Genomic DNA, 19,699 nt, shown 5'->3' with positions numbered 1-19,699 from the left:
CTTCTGCACAGCTCTGTGCAGCCTGGCTGAGGTGGATAAGCCAGCTACGTGAGCCTAACCACGGCAAGGGTGTGGAAGAGTCCCTGCTCTTACGCTGACAGGAAGGGTGGGATGTTTTGAGACAATATCAGTTGCAGATTAAAGCCACTGATCAACATTCGTGCTTTCCTTGGTGTGGGCAGGAGCAGGGAGGCTGGAGCTCGGAGGTTCCCTGTTCTCCACAGGCTGTGCAACACTGGGAGCGCTCTGCCCAGCCTGCCAGCACAGATGCCATCCAGACCAGCGTGAATCCCATGGGAGCTGCTGTAGCTCCCATCCACTCCCTGTGAGCAAAGCCACAGGCATCACCCAGGCTGAGCAGAGCCAGGGAGATTGCCGTGACCCTTGCTCCTTTGCACATCCCTCTTCTGCCAGGGAGCATTTCTACCCCATTGCTTTTCCTCTCAGCCCAAGTTCAGGCAGCTCCCAGGTCCTCGAGGACCTAGAGTTAAGGGGTGCTGGCAATTCATCTTCCTGCTGATAGAAGTCCTGTTAAAATAGAAATTCTGGTTAGGAGCAAAGCGTGTAAATTGCTTCTGGCCTGTGTGTAAATTGCTTGCAACTATCAGGGTCAAGCAAGGAACTGAATCTCTTCATTCGTTCAGTGAGGGGGGGCTGCAGGCTTTGCTGCCAGGACCGGGAGTGACGCTTACAGGGTTTGGGCTTTCTGGGCTTTGCTCTCCGGGACCACCACCCGTGGCTTCCTGGCCTGAGAGGCTTCCATGCGACACCCGGGAGGGGCACATGGGAAAGTCCAAGAACCTGTGTGTGCTGGCAGCCCCCTGCAAAGGAGAGCACCTCCCAGGGAGTCTCCCTTTCTTTCCTGCCCGAGTGTGGCCTCATCAGGGAGAGTTTCCTCCTTGTCATTCCATGGGACCAGTGACTGCTTTTGCTTCCTGGTTTTTCCATAGGAACCGGGAAAACTCACTCCATAAACAATATCCCACAGGGGTGAAAGGAAAGCAGGGCTGTTCAGGCCTTTCCCTTCCCATGCTGGTGGTGAATAGCCCTTCAGGGACTAGAGCAGGGTTACAGCGAGTTCTCTCTGGGGTTGGTATGTGCAAGTACATGCATACATGTGTGGTTGCAGGCATGGGTGCATGTGCTTCTAGTTCTGTGTGTGCACCGCATTCACGCTTTGTGGGAAAGATGAGTACAGCTATAAATAGCTGGGGGGAAACCTAGTGTCAGTTTTAAGGAGAGGAAGATAGGGTCCCTTGCATTTTTCATCTGGTAGCATGAACTGTTCCTGAGCACGAAAACCAAGTTAGCTAATTAAATATTCCTGCTGCTGCAGTCTGAGCAGCATACTGTGACTCCCCTGCCACCTCCATGCCTGGTGTTCCTGGAGCCACGCAGAGCTCTCTTCTGCCAGAGCGCTGAGCTCTGGGAGGGTAGTTTGGTAGTTTGAACTTCTCTCTGGTTCCTCTACCAGGCCGGGTGTGGGATACCCCATGGCGAGCCTGTTCTTTCAAACCCTACAGATTTGCTACAGTCGCTGAAAGGAGTCGTGCTTTGCTGCTGAGGCGCAGGACTGAGAGAGCTGGAGTGTGCCTCCCTCCCCGGCTCTGCTGCTGAGGCCCTTTGGCAACTGCTGTGGATTCATGGCTGTGCCTGGTGACACCCAGTGCTGGGCCTTGCTGACTGCTTTTCCCTACCCCTTTGTGCAGGTGCTGGACATGGACACAGAGGATGACCCCTTGTTACAGGATGCCTGGCTAGACGAGGAAGATGAAGAGGTAGCCTTCAGCTCCTGGAAGAGGCGGGAGGGTGCTCTGTTGTGTGGGAAGAGCCCATGCAGAGTCAGGCCGCTGCGTGTCACGCTGCCCGTGTCTGGCTTCTGGAATATTGTTGGCTGGGTATTCACCAACCCGTACTGCGCTGGCTTCATCCTTTTCCTGGGCTGTGCCATCCCTGCTGTGCTTGCTGTTGTCATGTTCCTCCACTACCCAGCCCTGGATATTGACATCTCCTACAATGCTTTTGAGATCCGCAACCACGAGTCCTCTCAGCGCTTTGATGCACTTGCCTTGGCCCTCAAGTCCCAGTTTGGGTCATGGGGGAGGAACCGCCGGGACCTGGCTGACTTCACCTCTGAAACCCTGCAGAGGCTCATCTTTGAGCAGCTCCAGCAACTTCACCTCAATGCTTCCCATCTCGGGGTCAGCGCGCGGGTCAAGCGCAGCACCCCAGAGGGCAGGACGAGCTCCCCCAAGCCGCATGCCCACCTGAACCCAGGAAACCGGACTTCCCGAACTGGGAGGGGTGCCCCGCGCTGGGACTACTCCAGCACTTACATCAGTGCCAACACGCAGACACATGCCCACTGGCGCATTGAGCTCATTTTTCTGGCACGGGGGGACTCTGAGAACAACATCTTCACCACTGAGCGCCTGGTTACCATCCATGAGGTCGAGCGCAAGATCATGGACCACCCTCGCTTCCGGGAGTTCTGCTGGAAGCCCCATGAGGTCTTGAAGGACCTGCCCTTGGGCTCCTATTCCTACTGCTCCCCTCCCAGCTCCCTCATGACCTACTTCTTCCCCACTGAGAGAGGAGGGAAGATTTACTACGATGGCATGGGACAAGACCTTGCTGACATCCAAGGTGAGCTGGGGGCTGTGGGTGCAGGCCGGCATATATAAGGCATGCATCTCCTGCAAGTTCAAGCAGTCACTGGTGTGCAGCTAAGAGGGGCGATTGTCTTGTGCAAAGAGGAAGGTGCTGCCATGTTGTGCCTTGAGGAGTGATCTTTTCTGCACTAGGGCCACTGTTCTACCCTTTCAGCAAAGCCCCTGCAACCCCAGTCATGGGCCACACAGGCCCCAACAGGCAAGCAAGAGGGACAAATGAGGGGGAGTCCTCCATTGTACAGATGCCTTCTACTGACCCTTGTCCCCCCTGAATGACTGTGGTTAACTAGAGGAATGTCAGGTCTTGGACAGACAGTAGGCATGAGCTTCCCTGCACCATGGAGCAGATGAAAGAGTTCTGTGGGCTGCTCTGGAGCTTGAAAGGCAGTTTGTGAGTCACCAGCTGGAAAGGCTTCTATAAGGAGAGGAGGAGGAAGGCCCTGCCGCCTCCTTCCAGCTTCGTACCCTGTACTGTGCCCCTCTAGTAGAGCAGAGGCTCTGAATGGTAAAAAAGAGGTGAATCATGAGGAGTCTGTGGGTGTGATGTGGCTGTGGGATGAAGCCTCCATCTGTCTCCCAGGCAAAGGCTGGAGATGATAGCTGTCCAGGAGCCATACAGCGAGTAGGCAAAGAATTAACTCCATCTGCTCCAGTATGAGTAACAGCTCTGCTACCAAAACAGGAAAGAGCCTAGTTTCTGGGTCTTTCTGGTACAAACTCAAGCGAACTTGGATTTTGGCGGTAGACAGGCAGTGTCTCTTACTCAGAACTGGCTGAGTGCCTCCATCTCTGCATTCCTGACACCGTCAGATGGCAGAGGTACCAGGTCACAGCAGAGCCAGGATTCCTCATCTTCCATGGGCGTTGTTTAGCTCTTGTGCTTCCCTGTGTGATAGAGCAAATATTGGCCCAGTGTATGAGAGCTAAGTGCATCCAGCAGTGGGGGTATTGATGGGGATGTTGTGTGCATTGCTGCTTGGGGGAGCTGTGGTTCAGATCACACTTGGGTGGAAGATGTGTCCCTAATGGGGACTGCATGTAGGCAATGTCGCAAGCAGAAGTCACAAAGCAGAAGTGGAAGGTGAGTCTTATAATCCAGCATTCCCAGCCCTCCTTGCTCTCTGCAGGGCAGCAGCAGTCAGCATCACTCTGAAAGACAGGATCGCTCCCAGTTTCCCTTTGTCAGACTAGACCCCGTGCCTTGCCAAGTCAGCTAAGCAGGACCTAACAAAAGTGGCACTGCTTTCTCCTGCAGGGTCCCTGGAGCTGGCCATGACCCACCCCGAGTTCTACTGGTATGTGGACGAGGGCTTGTCTGCCGAGAACATGAAGAGCTCCCTGCTGCGGAGTGAAATCCTCTTTGGGGCACCACTGCCAAACTATTATTCAGTGGAGGACCGCTGGGAGGAGCAGCGCCGCAAGTTCCAGAACTTTGTCATCACCTATGTGGCCATGCTGGCGAAGCAGTCCACGAGGTGAGGGTGTGTGCAGGCAGGGCATGTGTCTTGCTGGGAGTGGGCGAGAGAAGGGAAAGGCAGAGGTTGGAGAGCGTGGTGCTTGCTGTTGCACTAAAGGAATGGGTGGAATAGGCCCTTCAGGGTGCAAAAGCTCTGCCTTAAGGTTTACTCAGGGCAGTCATGCCTGCTCCGCTCCGATAGCCCTGCAGCATTGACTCTCACCTGGAAGGCACTAGGCACAGAAGGCTCGGTGTTCCAGCTCAGACTGCTAGTCAGTCTCGAACAGTGGCCACAGCGCAATGCTCCAGAGGAAGGAGAAAAAGCATCTCCTTTGAAGTTGGGCTCAGGCACAGTGCTGTGAATGAGGGTGGGAAGCATATGGCAGAAAACCACTTATATGCTTCCCTTTAATGCCACTTCCTACTGCAGCAACATGCCAGAGACAACAATAGAGACAATGAAAGGGAGCCAAAGATTCCAGCGCCTGCCTTTCCACTCAGCCCCTCTCTGGCATTGGATCTGTTTGCTTCCATCTCACAAGTCCAATTCCACTGGCTCCAACATAGTTGCTTCTCTGCCTTCCTGGTCTGAATTTGGTCCCAGTTGGTCTGATGAAGGGGGGTGAAGTGGTCCTTACTCAAGGCATCAATCTGTGGATCTGATTCTGCTTTTGCTCATGCCAGTGCAATTCCTTCCAAAAGTGTTTGCTCTTTGTACAGAGAGTCGGGGAGGGGAGTGTCAGGGCAGAATAAGTTTCAGGAAATGCACGCTTGTTTCACCATCAGGTCTGTATGACTTTGGTTGAATAGAGCTTTGCTCAGTGCTTGTGAGAGGGAGATGATAAAATAGAGCTAAAAGGGCTAAAAGAGTAGCTCAGTATCCAGACAGCTGAGGGAAGGCAGTGAGTCCCAATGTCAGTGTAACTTCTCAGTCTCCAGCTCTCTACTGCTCTGAATCTCAGTAACTCCCAGTACGAAGGGATGCCGATCTTCAAAAGCAGAGCGAAACGCAGCCAGCCCTTGTCAGCCCTGAAAGCAGGCAGCCACAGAGCGTTCTCAGCAATGGGCTGGTAGAGTGGGTTGCAGTTATGGGAAGCCGAAAGGGAATTGGGGCCAAGGCTCAGTTCTGAAGCTTGGATTCCTGATAGCCTCCTATGGTGCAATGTTATTGTACTCCTGGTTAAATTATCTTGGATTACTTCCGCTCAGAGCCTGCTTCCAGAAGCAGAAGCTGGTAAATCATATGGTTCCTGATAAGCTCTGACTCTGCTTGCATCCACTGGTTATTACCTTTGTGCTTAATATAATAAGCAATGATTAGGATTCCAGATGGAATTGGCTTTGGAGGCTTCAGGAGCTGTTTGCTGACAGCAAGAAGTCTATTAGTGCCAAAGACCCACCATGCACTGGAGGAATTTGAAAAATATTAGACCTGCTCTTTTATTTTTCTCCCTTCTTGTGTGAACTTCACCTCCAGCAGCAACCTTGCTCAACCTGCTCTCACCACTCTGGGCTGTTTCCTCAGAGAACTGCCAAGTTTGTTAGAGCCGTGACCTCCTTTGGCTCTAGGGGAGACATTGCTTTGTTAAATCCCCTGGCTGTGCTCCCTTTACACTCAACTCTGCCTGCTCCTCTTCCTTCCTTTGTCTTCCCACTCTAGCAAAGTCCAGGTGCTGTATGGAGGGACGGATTTGTTTGACTATGAAGTGAGGAGGACCTTCAACAATGACATGTTGCTGGCCTTCATCAGCAGTAGCTGCATAGCTGTCTTGGTCTACATCCTTACCTCCTGCTCAGGTAGGCTGCAGTCACGGCTGCCCTGCTCTCTCACAAATCCAAATGTGCTGTGATGCCCTGTGTCTGTGTGCAAGCCCCAGGAGAGGCTCTGATGCCCTGACACCAGCCTGGCATTGTGGCGCAGTAGCATGTAGAAGGTCATGCAAGTCTGATTCTCCAGAGCAGAGATTTGTGGGCATGGTGGGGGGAAGGCTCGCAGGAGAACAGGAATAAGATGCAAATTCCCATCTTATTAATGCTAGTGTAAAGCTGATGTAATTTTATGGATGGGCCTCCTGGGAAGCAGTCTGCAAGCAGTGCTCTTGCAGCCCTGAGCTATTCTGTGTCACCAGCTCACTCCTGGGAGCCAGTATCCCAACAGGGCAGGTGAGAGGTATCTGTTCTCCCAGGGGGCAGCCAGCAGTACTCTTTTTCCCATGTTTCTTTCCTCCTATAGTGTTCCTGTCATTCTTTGGCATTGCCAGTATTGGACTAAGCTGCCTGGTGGCTCTGTTCCTGTACCACGTCGTATTTGGGATCCAGTACCTGGGTATACTTAATGGTGTGGCTGCCTTCGTCATTGTGGGGATTGGTAAGCACATCCTTACTCAAAACCTACTTGTGCTGCCTTACCATAACTCCTGCCTGCAGGAGAGAGAAAGGTGATGGTGGCAAATGCAGACTGGATTTTCAAGCCCTTTCCCTCCATTACCTGTAAGTGAAATATTTGCAGGGAATATTAGATTTTTAGCATGTGTCCCTACTGTGAGCAAAGTATCAAAATCTCCCCCATCTTTTCCCAGGGGTTGATGATGTCTTTGTTTTCATCAACACCTACCGCCAAGCCACCCACCTCAAGGACCTGCGACTGCGCATGATCCACACTATCCAGACAGCAGGGAAGGCCACCTTCTTCACTTCCCTGACCACGGCTGCAGCATATGCTGCCAACATCTTCTCTCAGGTACACTGCAGCTTTGGTATGTGGGGCTTTCTGTTTCTGCCAGAGGCCCTAATAGAGAGGGAAGCTGCCAGCACCGTCTTTCTGTCCTCTCCTCCAGCACAGGAGCATGCTGGACTTGCTTGCCCTAGAGGACTGTCCCTTACCTGCTCTAAGGCAGTGGACACTCTCCCTGTATAAGCATCCAAGGCAGTATTTCCTGTGCCACTGATCAAACAGGATCCAGTGGCTGTCAGCCTCTGGCTCAGCTCTGTACCTGCTGGGTTTGCTGACTACCGTAACTGAGGTCAGCGTGTGCTATTCTTGGGTTCCTCCAGATAGCTCTTTCTGGCCTGATGTCTGCCCAGGTTTCCTGCCCCAGGTGATCCCAACTCCATGTTCTCTCTCTTCATGTAGATCCCAGCCGTGCATGACTTTGGACTCTTCATGTCACTGATTGTGTCCTGCTGCTGGGTAGCTGTGCTCTTCACCATGCCAGCTGCTCTTGGAATATGGACCCTTTATATGTCCCCACTAGAGAGCTCCTGCCAAAGCAGGTGAGCCCTGGAGCCTCCTCGTGTCGGTGGGAAGTTGTTGTGGAACTCATGGCCAAGGCAGTGTGCAAATGCCTGCCCTATCCTCTTAGTCATCCTCATTCCTGTCAGGCAGCTTGGCTTCACCACTCCCTGTTAGTCCCTAACAGAAGGGAAATTTAACTTCTGCCATTCCAGATTGGAGCAAAATGGAAGGGCCGGGTCTCAGTCTCATTAGCCCTGGTGTACACATAGGTGCCTCCCAGGAGCCAGACTGCAATGGCAGTCATACTCCATGGGATTCAACGAAGAGGTATTGGGACTATCTGTGTCCTCAGAGCACTTACTGCACAGCTAAATCCTCAAGGTGTGGCGACACAGGCTCTGCAAGGCAGACAGATCAACATTGCTCCTGCTTGCAAGCACAAGCAGTGCATGCAGATTTGTATTTCTAAGTCAGCACATTTCCCCTTCCCCTGCTCTTTAGCAGTGCAGATGACCTGGCCTGATTTAATTCATTAGCAGGGAGATGAACTGCTGAAACTCCCATCACTCAGCGCCCAGTGTTCATGGTTCAGCCCTGCTCTGTGTATCCAGCCCAGCCTGCTACTGCTTTGCCATAGCAGCTCAGCCCCTGACCTCTCAGCACTTAGCAATGGAAATTGCTCATGGCAGTGCCTGTTGTCTTTCCAAGTAATTGGAGCAGGCTGTTGCTGCTCTCCTTGTCACTGAAGGAGCCCACTGGTAACTCTTTGCAGGTTATGTGGCTTAAAACTCATGCCTTTGTCTCCTTCCCTGCTCCAATCCAGCTGTAATCAGAAGTGCACCAAAAAGAGTGCCTTGCATCTGGCTGAAGATCTCTTCATTGCCTCGGAGGCCATCTCCAGAGCAGGCAGAGAGACGCTTCCCTATCTCGATGACGACATCCCACTGCTCAGTGTGGAGGAGGAGCCTGGTATGTGCCTGTCGTGTAGTGCTTGCAGGGGGACCACACTGCCCTGTTCATCCTGCAGTTCTTCCTGTCCATGCCTCAGTTTTCCTGCTTTTAAGCTGGAGATGGTGCTGTCACAGGAGGTTGTAGGAGTCTGAACTCACTAACGGTTTTAAGTTGCTTTGAGAACTTCAGTGGGTGTTGATACATGCTTTCTAACTACTTTGCTAATCCTCTTGGGTCTGATGTGGATTGTACTTTCTGGCTGGAATCGCTAATTGTGGCATGGATGTAGCCATGAAACATCTAATCCATAGCACCAGGACAGCTCATCTTTGAGTAAAGAAAGAGTTTTCCCCTCTTCCCTGCCATTCAGAGCACTGCATTTGGGAAACAGGCAGGAGAACACTTTGGTTTTTTTCTCCAGCATCTCCTCCTCAGAGCGTCATGGCAAGAAGAGGGCAATGACTACTCTGAGAGAGACCACATAAGCAATCTAGAAAAAGAGCCCAGAAATTCCCTATCTCTTGTTAGCAGGAGATAATCCTTCTAGCCCTGATCGAAGATAAGGGTGCTTACAGGGTCATGCTCTGTTGTACTTGGCTTTTAAAACTTGCTGGGATCTCTTCCTTTTAAAACCCCTGACAGGAGTGGTCTGGGCAGTGAGTAGCCGTCAGGCCTAGCAGCAAACTGGAACTGGAGGCAAATGGATCAATGGCTGAGAGCCCATCAATCCCACAGCAGCGTGCAGACCCCCTCCCTGCACGGTAGGCTCTGAGCTGCCTTTGATAGGCAGGCAGCTAAGCTTTGGCACTGTGCTGCAAGAGCTGTCTCCTTAGTACGCCAGAGCCACATGCAATGGTAATGTATGGAAATAACTCTTTCCCTTCCCTTGAGCAGAGTAAACAGCAGGATGCTTTTCTCCAGGGGCTGCTGAGCATCAGGTAACTTGTGACGAAGCAAAGCAGCTTGTTCCAGTTGGTGACCAAGCATGGTTTGTGGGTCACCTGTACAGCATACCAGGCACACTTGGACTCCACTACAGCAAATGCCCACTTCTCACGTGTAGAGAAGAGGGCAGTTCCCTAGGCATCCCTGAGCTGGAGTAAAGAGATCAGATAGGAGCCAGGCTGCAGTCAGGAATTAGCTGGAAGACACACTTAGTGGGACAGGGACAAATTTTTCTTGGCCCAAGAAACATGCAGTGTCCCTGTGACCATATGGACAATGTTAGTGGGATCTGGCAGAGGAAGAACAGCCTGAAGCATAGGCTTTGGACTGAGCTATGGATTTAGAAGTGTAGCTGTCATGTGGCAGGGACTTGACAAAGATGCTTCCTCTGACATCCTGGGCAAGTCATTGCCTCTGCTTGGGTCTTATCCGTCTCCTTAGCTTGAATGAGTTTGTACAGCACCTTGCAGATTTTGTGAAGGAGAGCAGAAGGCTATGAGAGACACTTGTGACACTGAGCACTGAGACTGCTTTTGTTTTCTTTCTCTTTCTAGTCTCCCTGGAAATGGGGGATGTCCCCTTGGTATCTGTGATGCCAGAAAATCTGCAGCTCCCTGCAGAGAAGAGCAACCGGGGTCACTTGATAACTCATCTGCAGGAGCTGCTGGAACACTGGGTGCTGTGGTCTGCAGTGAAGAACAGATGGGTGATTGTGGGTAAGGAAGGAGGGGGGATATTCTATCTGCATGGATTTTAGAGGGTTTGACAGCATCTCAGTCAGTCCTCAAACCTTGATTATTAATGACCAAGAGATTGAGAAAAGGGACATAGTAGATGGCCTCTAACTCAGTGGAAGAGTGTCACCAGAACAGTCAGTCCCTAAGGGAATTGCATGAGGAACTCACTTTTCCATCCCTTTCCTTTCACTCAGATCTGAAATGGCAAGTCCTGATGGGGTTATCCAGGCGTGGGGCTCATTACAAGAAAGCCCAGCTGCCAGTGTGCTTTAGAGACTGTTCCTTTTTCCTGTTGAAAATGCTATCTTTCTGCCACACCCCCGCTGTCTGAGTATGTCCTAAGTGCAAGATGCATGTAGGGTCCTATACATTTACCCGAGTTTCTCTTTGCAGGGCTCTTTCTCCTGGTTTTGCTCCTGTCCATATTCTTTGCTAGCCGCCTCCATCCAGCTAGCCGTGCTCCAGTCTTGTTCCGGCCAGACACTAACATCCAGGTGCTGCTAGACCTGAAATACAACCTGAGTGCTGAAGGCATCTCCTGCATTACCTGCTCAGGTGAGAGTGCTAGTCCCCAGACCACCGTGGGTGCAGCCTGGCCTAAGCCCTGGGCTGGAGGAGCTGAAACGTGAGGTAGAGGCCTACATTGTTCAAAAATCTCATTGGACATTGGATGGACCCCGTTGAAGGGAGGTGCACCCTGGGAGTGGGATGGTTGAGTTGCCCGTAGGAGTGGAGTATTTTGAAAAGTATTTCCTGCTTTAGCCAGAAACTGCCTGAGTGTTTCTGCAATTCTTTTATAGTCCATGAAAACTGACTACTTCTACTCATAAGTGCTGGTGACGTGCCAGTGACCAGCTGGGGGTCTGTGGCTCTGTGTTGCCTGTGTTCAATAGCAGAGTCTGTGATGTGTGCAGAGCTGGTAGGTCTCTTGTCATGCCATTCATGCTTTCCTCCCTGACTAACCTTGTGGGACAGGTTTGTTTCAGGAAAAGCCCCACAGTTTGCAGAACAACATCCGAACCTCCTTGGAAAAAAAGAAGAGGGGCTCAGGGTCACCTTGGGGAAGCAAAGGGAGCATAAGTGATACAGGGCAGCAAGGTAAGTGGGGCATGGTGACTCTGACCACATTTGGGTCCAGGGCCCAAGCGTCCTCTCAGGTGAAAACTAAATCATATGATCTGACTAGCTGATGGGGAATAATTCTCTCCAGACCCTGCCCCGCTGAGCCCTAGCCTGGTGCTGGATGTAAGGGGCATCATTACAATCTCCCTTCCCCTGAACATCTGCTGTTCTCTAGGATGTGGTCCTTTAACCCAGGTGGCAGTACAGTCTAGTGACAAATCCCTCTGGTCTGCCTGGTCTGGGTACAGGGCTAGGAGCCCAGAGAATTTGCGTCCCAGTCCTGTGTCACAACCTTGTTGGCAGGCCATGAAGAGAGTAAATTCAGCCTGCTTTGCAGGGGGTTTTGAGGCTAAAAGAGTTATTGGGCCAGGTCCCTAGATGACATGAATCAATAAGCTGTCAGGAATTACTGCAATTCAGGATATATTTGTGAAAACCTTTGAAAGGTGTGCTGTGCTGCTAGAAGGCAGAGGGCCTGCTGCCCCAGAAGAGACAGCAGACCAGAAGAACCCTCCTTTGCTGCTGTCCGTGTCTGTAGGATTTGCTGATTGAGAAGTACCACTAGCCCTCATGCCATCTTTTTTCTTCAGATCTCCAGGGCACTGTGTATATCTCCAAGTCCAGAAGCAAGGGAAGGCCAGCCATCTACAGATTCTCACTCAATGCCAGTGTCCCTGCCCCCTGGCAGATGGTGTCACCGGGAGACGGGGAGGTGCCTTCATTCCAGGTGAGTCAGTCCAGGGATGCTGGACCCCTCTATCAAGAGTGCAGCACTCAACAGGTGAGCACAAGAGCCTCCTCCTGTCTCTCCAGGGGGTCCTAGGTAGCTCAGGGTGAAATCTGTGGAGCATTGCAGTAAGGTAGCTAACACGGAGGGCATTGTGCCTGGCCTCGTTAGAGATTATGACTCGCAGTGCCGCAATACTGATCTGTTGCTGTTGCGATGTGACTGTCAGCAATGGGAGCAGAAGTGTGGGTGCCTGTGGAGATCAGGTGAGGCCTGGCATCATCAGCTGAGCTCATTCTAGTGGAAACTGCTACTGAGACAGCTGGATTCCCGCTGCCTCCTTCTGTCCGTCCACATACACAGGCAAGCAGGCAACGCTGCTTGTGCACAGGCCATATTGGACACACACATCCCCAGGAGGACTCGTTTTCAGATGTCCCTCACCCCGGACAGAGCAGCCACTATTCAGCCTAGGCCACAGAGAGTGGGGATGGCGGGGGGCCCCGTCACACGCTGGCCAACCCTGGGAAGGAGGCAGGCTGGGGGCTGGCTGGGTTTGTGCCTGCAGTGCCCATTCTGTGTCGCTGTGCCAGTGCTCAGGGAGGAGGGGAGTGTGTGATGCTAATGTGCAACAGGCTGCAACCCTGTGGAGTTAAGTGTCTGTTTTCATTAATCCATTGCTTAGGTGTATAGAGTGCCTTTCGGTAACTTCACCAGGAAGCTGACAGCTTGTGTGTCCACAGTAGGGCTGCTTAAGCAGACGAGCCCCAGGAAGTGGATGATGACCACCTTGTCCTGTGACACCAAGAGAGGCTGGAAGTTCGACTTCAGTTTCTACGTGGCCGCCAAGGAGCAGCAGCGAACACGGTAACCTTCTAAAACCCACTTAGGGTCAGGTAGCAAAACCAGCACAGCCGAGTGGCTGACAGGGGATGCCTAATGTCCAGTGTCAGTCCTGCCCTCAGTTGATGACATCCATGGCCCTAGGACTTGCTTTGCTGCAAATGTGTCCCATCTTTGCAAAATTATTTTGCAGTCCCATAGCATCATTAATGTACCAAAGGCTTGACAGGTGCAGGACTGTGACTGGGGGCTGCTTTGGGTGCCAAAAAGACATTGCGGATCTTGGTCTCACCCTTACCCACCTGAACTCTTGGGCTGAACAGGCAGCACAGAATATGCAGTGGCTAGGGATCCAGCTCTGGAGTTGCTCACCGTTTCCTTTCCTTGTGTCCCTGAGAACCTCTATTTCCACTTAATACTTTGGACACATCATCTTTACTACCTCTGGTCCCCCATAACAAACTTTCTTTGCTGCACAGGAAACTGTATTTTGCCCAGTCGCACAAGCCCCCTTACCATGGCCGAGTGTGTGTAGCACCTCCTGGCTGTCTTCTCAGCTCTAGCCCAGATGGACCCACCAAAGGCATCCTTTACGTTCCCAGTGAGAAAGGTGAGCTGATAAGGAGTTATTCAGCCATGTCTGGCTATCTGGGCCAGAGTGTCAGACGTTTTGTTTTTGGTTTTGGTTTTTTTTTTTTTTGCTGCCTTCTGATGTAACCAACCTTTCTTCTGTATTTGACAGCAGCACCCAAAGCAAAGCTGTCAGCCACTTCTGGATTTAATCCTTGCATGAACACGGGCTGCGGGAAGCCAGCGGTGCGGCCACTGGTAGACACAGGAGCCATGGTGTTTGTAGTGTTTGGTATCAGAGGTGTTAATCGCACAAGACGCCCGGACAACCACGTCATCGGAGACATGGTACACACATTCTGACATGCTGGACAGGCATGCTCGGGGCTGATGAGTGAAGGACCGTCTCCCTGGATGGTGTTTAGTTAATCCCCGCAGCCCAGGCAGCATGGTCCAGCGATCTAGGCAGGTGGAATAGTAGAGATGGTAGCATTGTGATGAGCCAAAAGTACATTTCTGTTTTAGCAAATTCACAAATAATGAAGATCAGGAAGCCCTTACTGAAATCACTTTAGACTTTTCAGAAAATCCCTTTCTGAGTGCAATATCTAACCTTCTAATTTTGAGTCTAAATCTGGCTTTCCTGAGGATTTGAGAAGCAAACCCATCTTGAGCTCAGTATGAAAATCTCACTACAAATTCAAGATCCAGGGAACTGATATTTTTCTATTAATTGTTTCTCTAGTTATGAGATATTAACATGAAAAAACACAAATCAATCACTCTGGGGAAAGGTTACTACATGTGGCTTTTTCAGGAACAGCTTATCTCGCAGATCTGATACCTTGACGCATTCACAGCCTTGCCCCAGCAAAATTATGCTTAACTCTGGTCACTTGGCAGATGCACTTTCTGCCATTCTTCTTGCCTTCTGATTTGGGGGCACTGTGAGGAATCGGCCTTTGACTGTTTCTTCTGGAGGGGGCAGCGTAAAATGCAGACAGTGGAGTGGGCAGAAAGCTGGAGTTGTGTGCTGGTGACTGCTAGGGATTCAGAGCTGCTCCGTAGGCAGACCCTAATGGTTTTAGGCATGGCTTGGTGGCTGTGCATTTATCAGTGCTTCTGTCTTACTGGCCGATTTTTATTTTGTGGTTTTTTTGACATAGTTTCTTCCTGGGTTGTCTGATGAGGCAAAGATGTCTGGTGGGTTTTTCTACCGTATAACCTGTGGTCTGTATAAGCTAGTCCCAGGCCGTGTAGCCAGGAGAGGACTCAGCTTCTGCCTTCTTGTGCCAGTTGCTGTCTGTGTGCCTCATGTGTGGTGCTCTTGTTGTTGTGTCTCCTTGTGAAAGGGCAGCGTTATCTATGATGACAGCTTCGACCTCTTCAAAGAGATTGGCAACTTGTGCCGCCTCTGCAAAGCCATCGCCAGCAACGCCGAGCTGGTGAAGCCAGGAGGAGCTCAGTGCCTGCCCTCTGGTAGGTAGGACTAACACCAGCCACAGAGTCCCTGGGTTGGAGACTGGTTCTCACCCTCCAGTCTGAGGAGTACGGCTGCTAAGGGCTTTTAAACTTCAGATCCCTGCTTGATGAAGCAGGGAAAGGAAAGGGTACCAGTCGGTGATAAATGCAGGCAATGCAGGGAGGAGAGGTGTTTCTCAGCAGTCAGCATTCCTGACCTGGCTGCAGCACAGCTCTGCCTGTTTCCACCTGGCTTAAGTCACAGCTCCGTGGACCATTCAGCCCATGCTTCCATGTGCTGTGCCAACCATTTTGGGGATGAGAAATACATAGCAAGTGGGACAGGAAGATCAGACTCCTGTTCTGCAGCTCTGCTGGCAGCAGTGTGTGTTTTGAGCTGGGGTCCTCAACAGCAAACCAGAAAGGGTGGCTGCTTCTTGCTGCCTCCTTTTCTTTCCAAGGCAGTTTTAGCCTGCTAGAACATGCCCCTGGTCATGCTTTCTGGGAGATGAGAAAAAGAAATCGTCTCTTTAACTCCAGAGACACTGGGCATATTCTTTGGGATTTAATCCAGTGAAGATAAGAACAGAATTGCATCTGTTCTTTCCAGTCATGGGTGTTGCTGCTGATACACTTCCAATCTTTTGGACTAGTAAATGTCATCTTAGTAGCTCATGAATAACCAGAAAATCACACCTGATCTCACTGAGATGAGGCTACTCCAATGAGTAGCCACCCCTGTGGCTTCACATACCTAACCAGTAACTCTGCCTTCCAACTTCAGAGGTCACAATGTTGTGGAGCTGAGTCTGGGAAGTGTACATTGGCTTCAGGCCAAAAGCCAGTCTCATGCCTGGAGAAAATGCCTGCCAGGCCAAGCAGATGGCTCCTGTGCTGATGTAACTCAGCGCTGGCTGGTGGTAGTGTCCTGTCCAGTGCTGATGGCACTGCATGCTGGCAGCAGCTGAGGGCTCTGGTGCTGAGACCTCAAGGGCTTTGGCAAGTCAGAATTACAAGGGGAAGCAGCTGCTGACAAATGGGGCCTGCAACTTTCTCTTGGGTTTTTTACCCGCCTTGCTCCAATGTGCTTCCTTTCACTGTCCTGTCTTCCATCGCTTGCTCTTTCTTTCTTTCCAGGATACAGCATCTCCTCCTTCCTGCAGATGTTGCACCCTGAGTGCAAGAACATCCCTGAGCCAAACCTGCTGCCTGGACAGCTCTCTCATGGGGCAGTGGGGGTGAAGGATGGGAAGGTGCAGTGGATTTCCATGGCATTTGAATCGGTGAGCACATGGCATCGCCATTTACCCTTGTGACAGTTTCTTCTTGTGACTTCTGGGCGTTTAGCTCTGCTCTTTCCGCACTGGCCACTTCCATTTGCAGCCATAACTTAGTGTTTGCTAGTGTTTGTACCTTGTTGCAGACAGATGCCTGCACTCACAAGTTGCTAGAAGTGGTGGCTTATGCCACAACTTGCTCTTACCATGAGAGCTCAGGCAAAGAGCTGGTGGCAGACTTGCCCGTCTGCCACTGCCAGTTCTCCCTGGTGCTGCAACTCTGGCTGGCTTGTTCTATCTCTTCCCTTTCCATACATACCCTGTCCCAAAGAGTAGGACACAAGAATAACATGTTCATCTTCTTACAGACAACCTACAAAGGGAAATCTTCCTTCCAGACTTATGCTGACTACCTGAAATGGGAGACATTCCTGCAGCAGCAACTCCAGCTCTTCCCAGAGGGCTCTGCTCTCCGGCACGGTTTCCAGACCTGTGAGCACTGGAAGCAGATCTTCATGGAGATTATAGGCAAGTGACTGCCATGTTTTTCTCCCTGAGGAGCCCATGCTCTCTGATACATTTTCACAGCACACTCTGTCCCATCTGATGGGCACGTGTTATATCTTCAGTCCCTTACCATTGCTGTGCAAACTCCTAAAGCCTGTTTCTGCCCCAAGCAGCGTATACTGTCAAAATCCTAGGCAGAGCCCAGGGAAATAGAGAAGGGAAGGGCCTCTGCCCCGCTGATGTGAGAGGCAAGAAGTTGATCACGCACTTTCCACTTTCACGCTCCCCTTCCCATCTCTCCCAGTGTGAGTGCCTGCCTGCTTTGGTGCCAGCAGGCACACAGTGCCTTTCTCATCCAGGCTGTCACCTTCCAGGAGTCAAATTAGCTGGCTCTTTTCTTCCAGGAGTGCAGAGTGCCCTGTACGGTCTTGTCCTCTCGCTGGTTATTTGTGTGGCTGCAGTGGCGGTGTTTACCACTCACATCCTCCTCCTGCTGCCAGTGCTGCTCAGCATATTAGGTAAAAACACCAATTCCAATGTGTCAAGCTTTCCCTTTGTCTGAAATTGGTGGGTTGTGGCACTGCTGAGTCTCTGGTGATTTGAACCGAGTTGCTCTTAATCTGTGTAAACTCTTTTGGCTTTCCAGGAGCCAGTCCTGATATATACCTAGGTGAATGGGAGCAACTCCCAACAAATGCACAGGAACCTCATTGGGAAAATAGATTTGTGTGTCGAATTCCCAGTGTGTTTTATCTACACAATCCCTTCTATTTGTTTAAATAAGGGTTTTAGCTACACAAATGCCATCCCTGCCTGTTGTGTATAATAATGTGATTAAGTCCCACATGCTCTGAATAACAATCGCACTACTTCCCAAGGATCTGTACCACGGCTGCTGTTTCCAAGCAGGGGAGATTTTAAAAGCTGAATATTTTAGTGGTTTTGTTAGTATTTGAAGCAAACTTGTAAATAGTTCCCTCTCCCTGGCTGGTGATTTGATGATATCGTGGACTAAGTGTGTTGCTAAACTTCTCAGTTTAAAAATCAAATCTATCATTTTAAAACCACTTAGTCTCCCACACATGACTCACAAACAAACATCACTCTTGTGGTTAAGAAAAACTTGTACATGCACTCAGCCTGTGTGTAACTCCAGCAAGCAAAACAAAGGGCCCTCTTCCCTGTAGCGCATGTGTGCACACAGGCACACTTGCCTGGGCTTGGATTCATTTAGCAAGCATTAGTCTAGACTGGCATCAGTCTGTCTGTTGCCTGATATTTAATTATGTGCTTCACTGTCCCCAGCAGGTCTGATTATCTGATTGAATGGTCCCTGTGGCCAGTGGAAGGTGAGGGAAGTGTTTGCCTCTGTGGGCAGGAGGGAGTGTGTAGAAGATTCAGACTGGCTAGCATGCAGACCTGCAGGGGTACGATCCCAGACTCCCCAGTCATTGACTTGTGTCAGTAGGCCTGGGCAGCAGTCCCCTTTAAATTTGCCTAACGTGACCTTCTTCACACAGGGGTGGTCTGCTTGGTGGTGACCATCATGTACTGGTCTGGCTGGGAAATGGGAGCTGTGGAAGCCATTTCCCTCTCCATCCTCGTTGGCTCCTCTGTCGATTATTGCGTGCACTTGGTGGAGGGCTACCTGCTGGCAGGGGAAAACCTGCCACTACACCAGGCAGAGGTGAGCTCTTTTCTGCCTATAGCCTTGCATCCATTCCCCTTATGCCCTCCGTGCCACTTGGCTGTGATGCAGGACCTAAGGCATGATGGGCAAGGGGGGATGCATCCTGCCACCCTCACAGCATGCCTGGGATGTTTGCTGCTTGTCCAGCTGACTGGTCAGAGACTGATGTGAGCTTGTGTACTTGGAGTACAGTAAACCCAGCTGAGGGTCCAACCCACGTGGTTGTCCCTTTCTTACTGGCCACAGCTGTGTCCGAAGCAACCCCCTTTCATGCCCCAGTGAAGACAGTCTTGGGCAGGAATGGCCCTACACTTGTTCTGTAACTTCTGCAAATTGCTTTGCTGTGCTGGACCTCAAAATCTTCTCCGGCCTTGTTAACACCTTTTCCCTCTTTGGGAAGAAGGAGACCACAAAAGCTGGGGGATCTCTGATCCCAGGTATAGTGCCTGCATGCAGTGCCTCTGTGTCAGCCCAGCAGTCAGTCTGATGTGGCTGAAAGGAGGCACAAAATCCAGCCAACTTTGCCTCTACTGGGTTTTAACCTCATGGCTGTTTGCCCAGCGTGCTCAGAGACTGCATGAACTGTCTGATCCGCACTCACACAGCATCTCTGTCCTGGACCAGGACCCCGTGAGCTAAGCCACCCTGTCAAAGGCTAAAATATTAGTGCAGCCCCATGTACTTGTCACCATTCTCCCTTAACATTGCTGTCCCTTCTGCCAGGACCCCACAGCGTGCCGCCAGTGGAGGACGATTGAAGCAGTCCGTCACGTGGGTGTGGCAATTGTCTCAAGCGCCGTCACCACAGTGATTGCCACCGTCCCACTGTTCTTCTGCATCATAGCCCCTTTTGCCAAGTTTGGGAAGATTGTGGCCCTCAACACAGGAGTCTCCATCCTGTACACGCTAACTGTGAGCACAGCCCTGCTGAGCATCATGGGGCCTGGCACCTTCATCCGCAGCAGGACTTCCTGCCTCAAGGCCGTGGTGGGGGTGTTTCTCGCTGGCCTGCTGGGTCTATGCATCTGCCTCACCCTGCTGAAGAGTGGATTTAAGATCCCTCTGCCTAATGGGACAGCCCTCTAGACCATATGCCAAGAGCCACATGCTCTGTCCTCTTGCTCCCTTTCTTTTTTTTTTTAAAGATATTTTTTGTAAGAAAAAAAAAGAGGAAAAAAATCCCCTTTTTCCAGAAGTTTTTCAACTCCAGATGCACTTTATTTTCTAATGGGTTTTGCTCTGAACTTGTATTTATTTCGGTAGTGGTGGATGACGGACAGTGAGGGCTGCCCAGGGAATACCTCAGCCCATGAGTGGGAGGGGAGGAGGTCTCCTTCTCTCAATTTTCTTTCTGCTTTTCTTTTTCTTTTTTCTTTTTTTTTTTTTTAAATGAACAGAGCTTTCTGGAACCGCAAAGCTAAAAGTGGAGAAGTTGAGAAGGTCATCTGATCCCTTTCAAAAACGCTTCCCTCTGTCCCGCCCCCCCCCCTTGGCCAGGGTCAGCAT

General features: G+C 51.1%; 1 protein-coding gene across 1 annotated transcript; it reads left to right on the top strand.

Annotated features, from left to right (window-relative positions):
- The first annotated feature begins 1,718 nt into the window (after positions 1-1,718).
- DISP3 (dispatched RND transporter family member 3) lies at positions 1,719-19,312 on the top strand. Its single transcript, XM_009811232.2, has 20 exons — positions 1,719-2,646; positions 3,928-4,147; positions 5,789-5,925; positions 6,362-6,496; positions 6,708-6,868; positions 7,262-7,401; positions 8,187-8,332; positions 9,814-9,975; positions 10,390-10,551; positions 10,972-11,094; positions 11,709-11,845; positions 12,531-12,712; positions 13,168-13,298; positions 13,434-13,606; positions 14,611-14,737; positions 15,857-16,002; positions 16,365-16,524; positions 16,908-17,021; positions 18,024-18,190; positions 18,917-19,312. The coding sequence occupies exons 1-20, from the start codon at positions 1,719-1,721 to the stop codon at positions 19,277-19,279; spliced, it is 4,014 nt and encodes a 1,337-aa protein (XP_009809534.2). The 3' UTR covers positions 19,280-19,312.
- Positions 19,313-19,699: the final 387 nt, after the last annotated feature.

The sequence above is a fragment of the Gavia stellata genome, chromosome 27, assembly GCF_030936135.1.
Source record: "Gavia stellata isolate bGavSte3 chromosome 27, bGavSte3.hap2, whole genome shotgun sequence".
In the NCBI taxonomy this organism is placed as follows: Eukaryota; Metazoa; Chordata; class Aves; order Gaviiformes; family Gaviidae; genus Gavia; species Gavia stellata.
The sequence above is the reverse complement of the archived record's forward strand: the minus strand, read 5'-3'. Positions and strand labels throughout refer to the sequence as shown.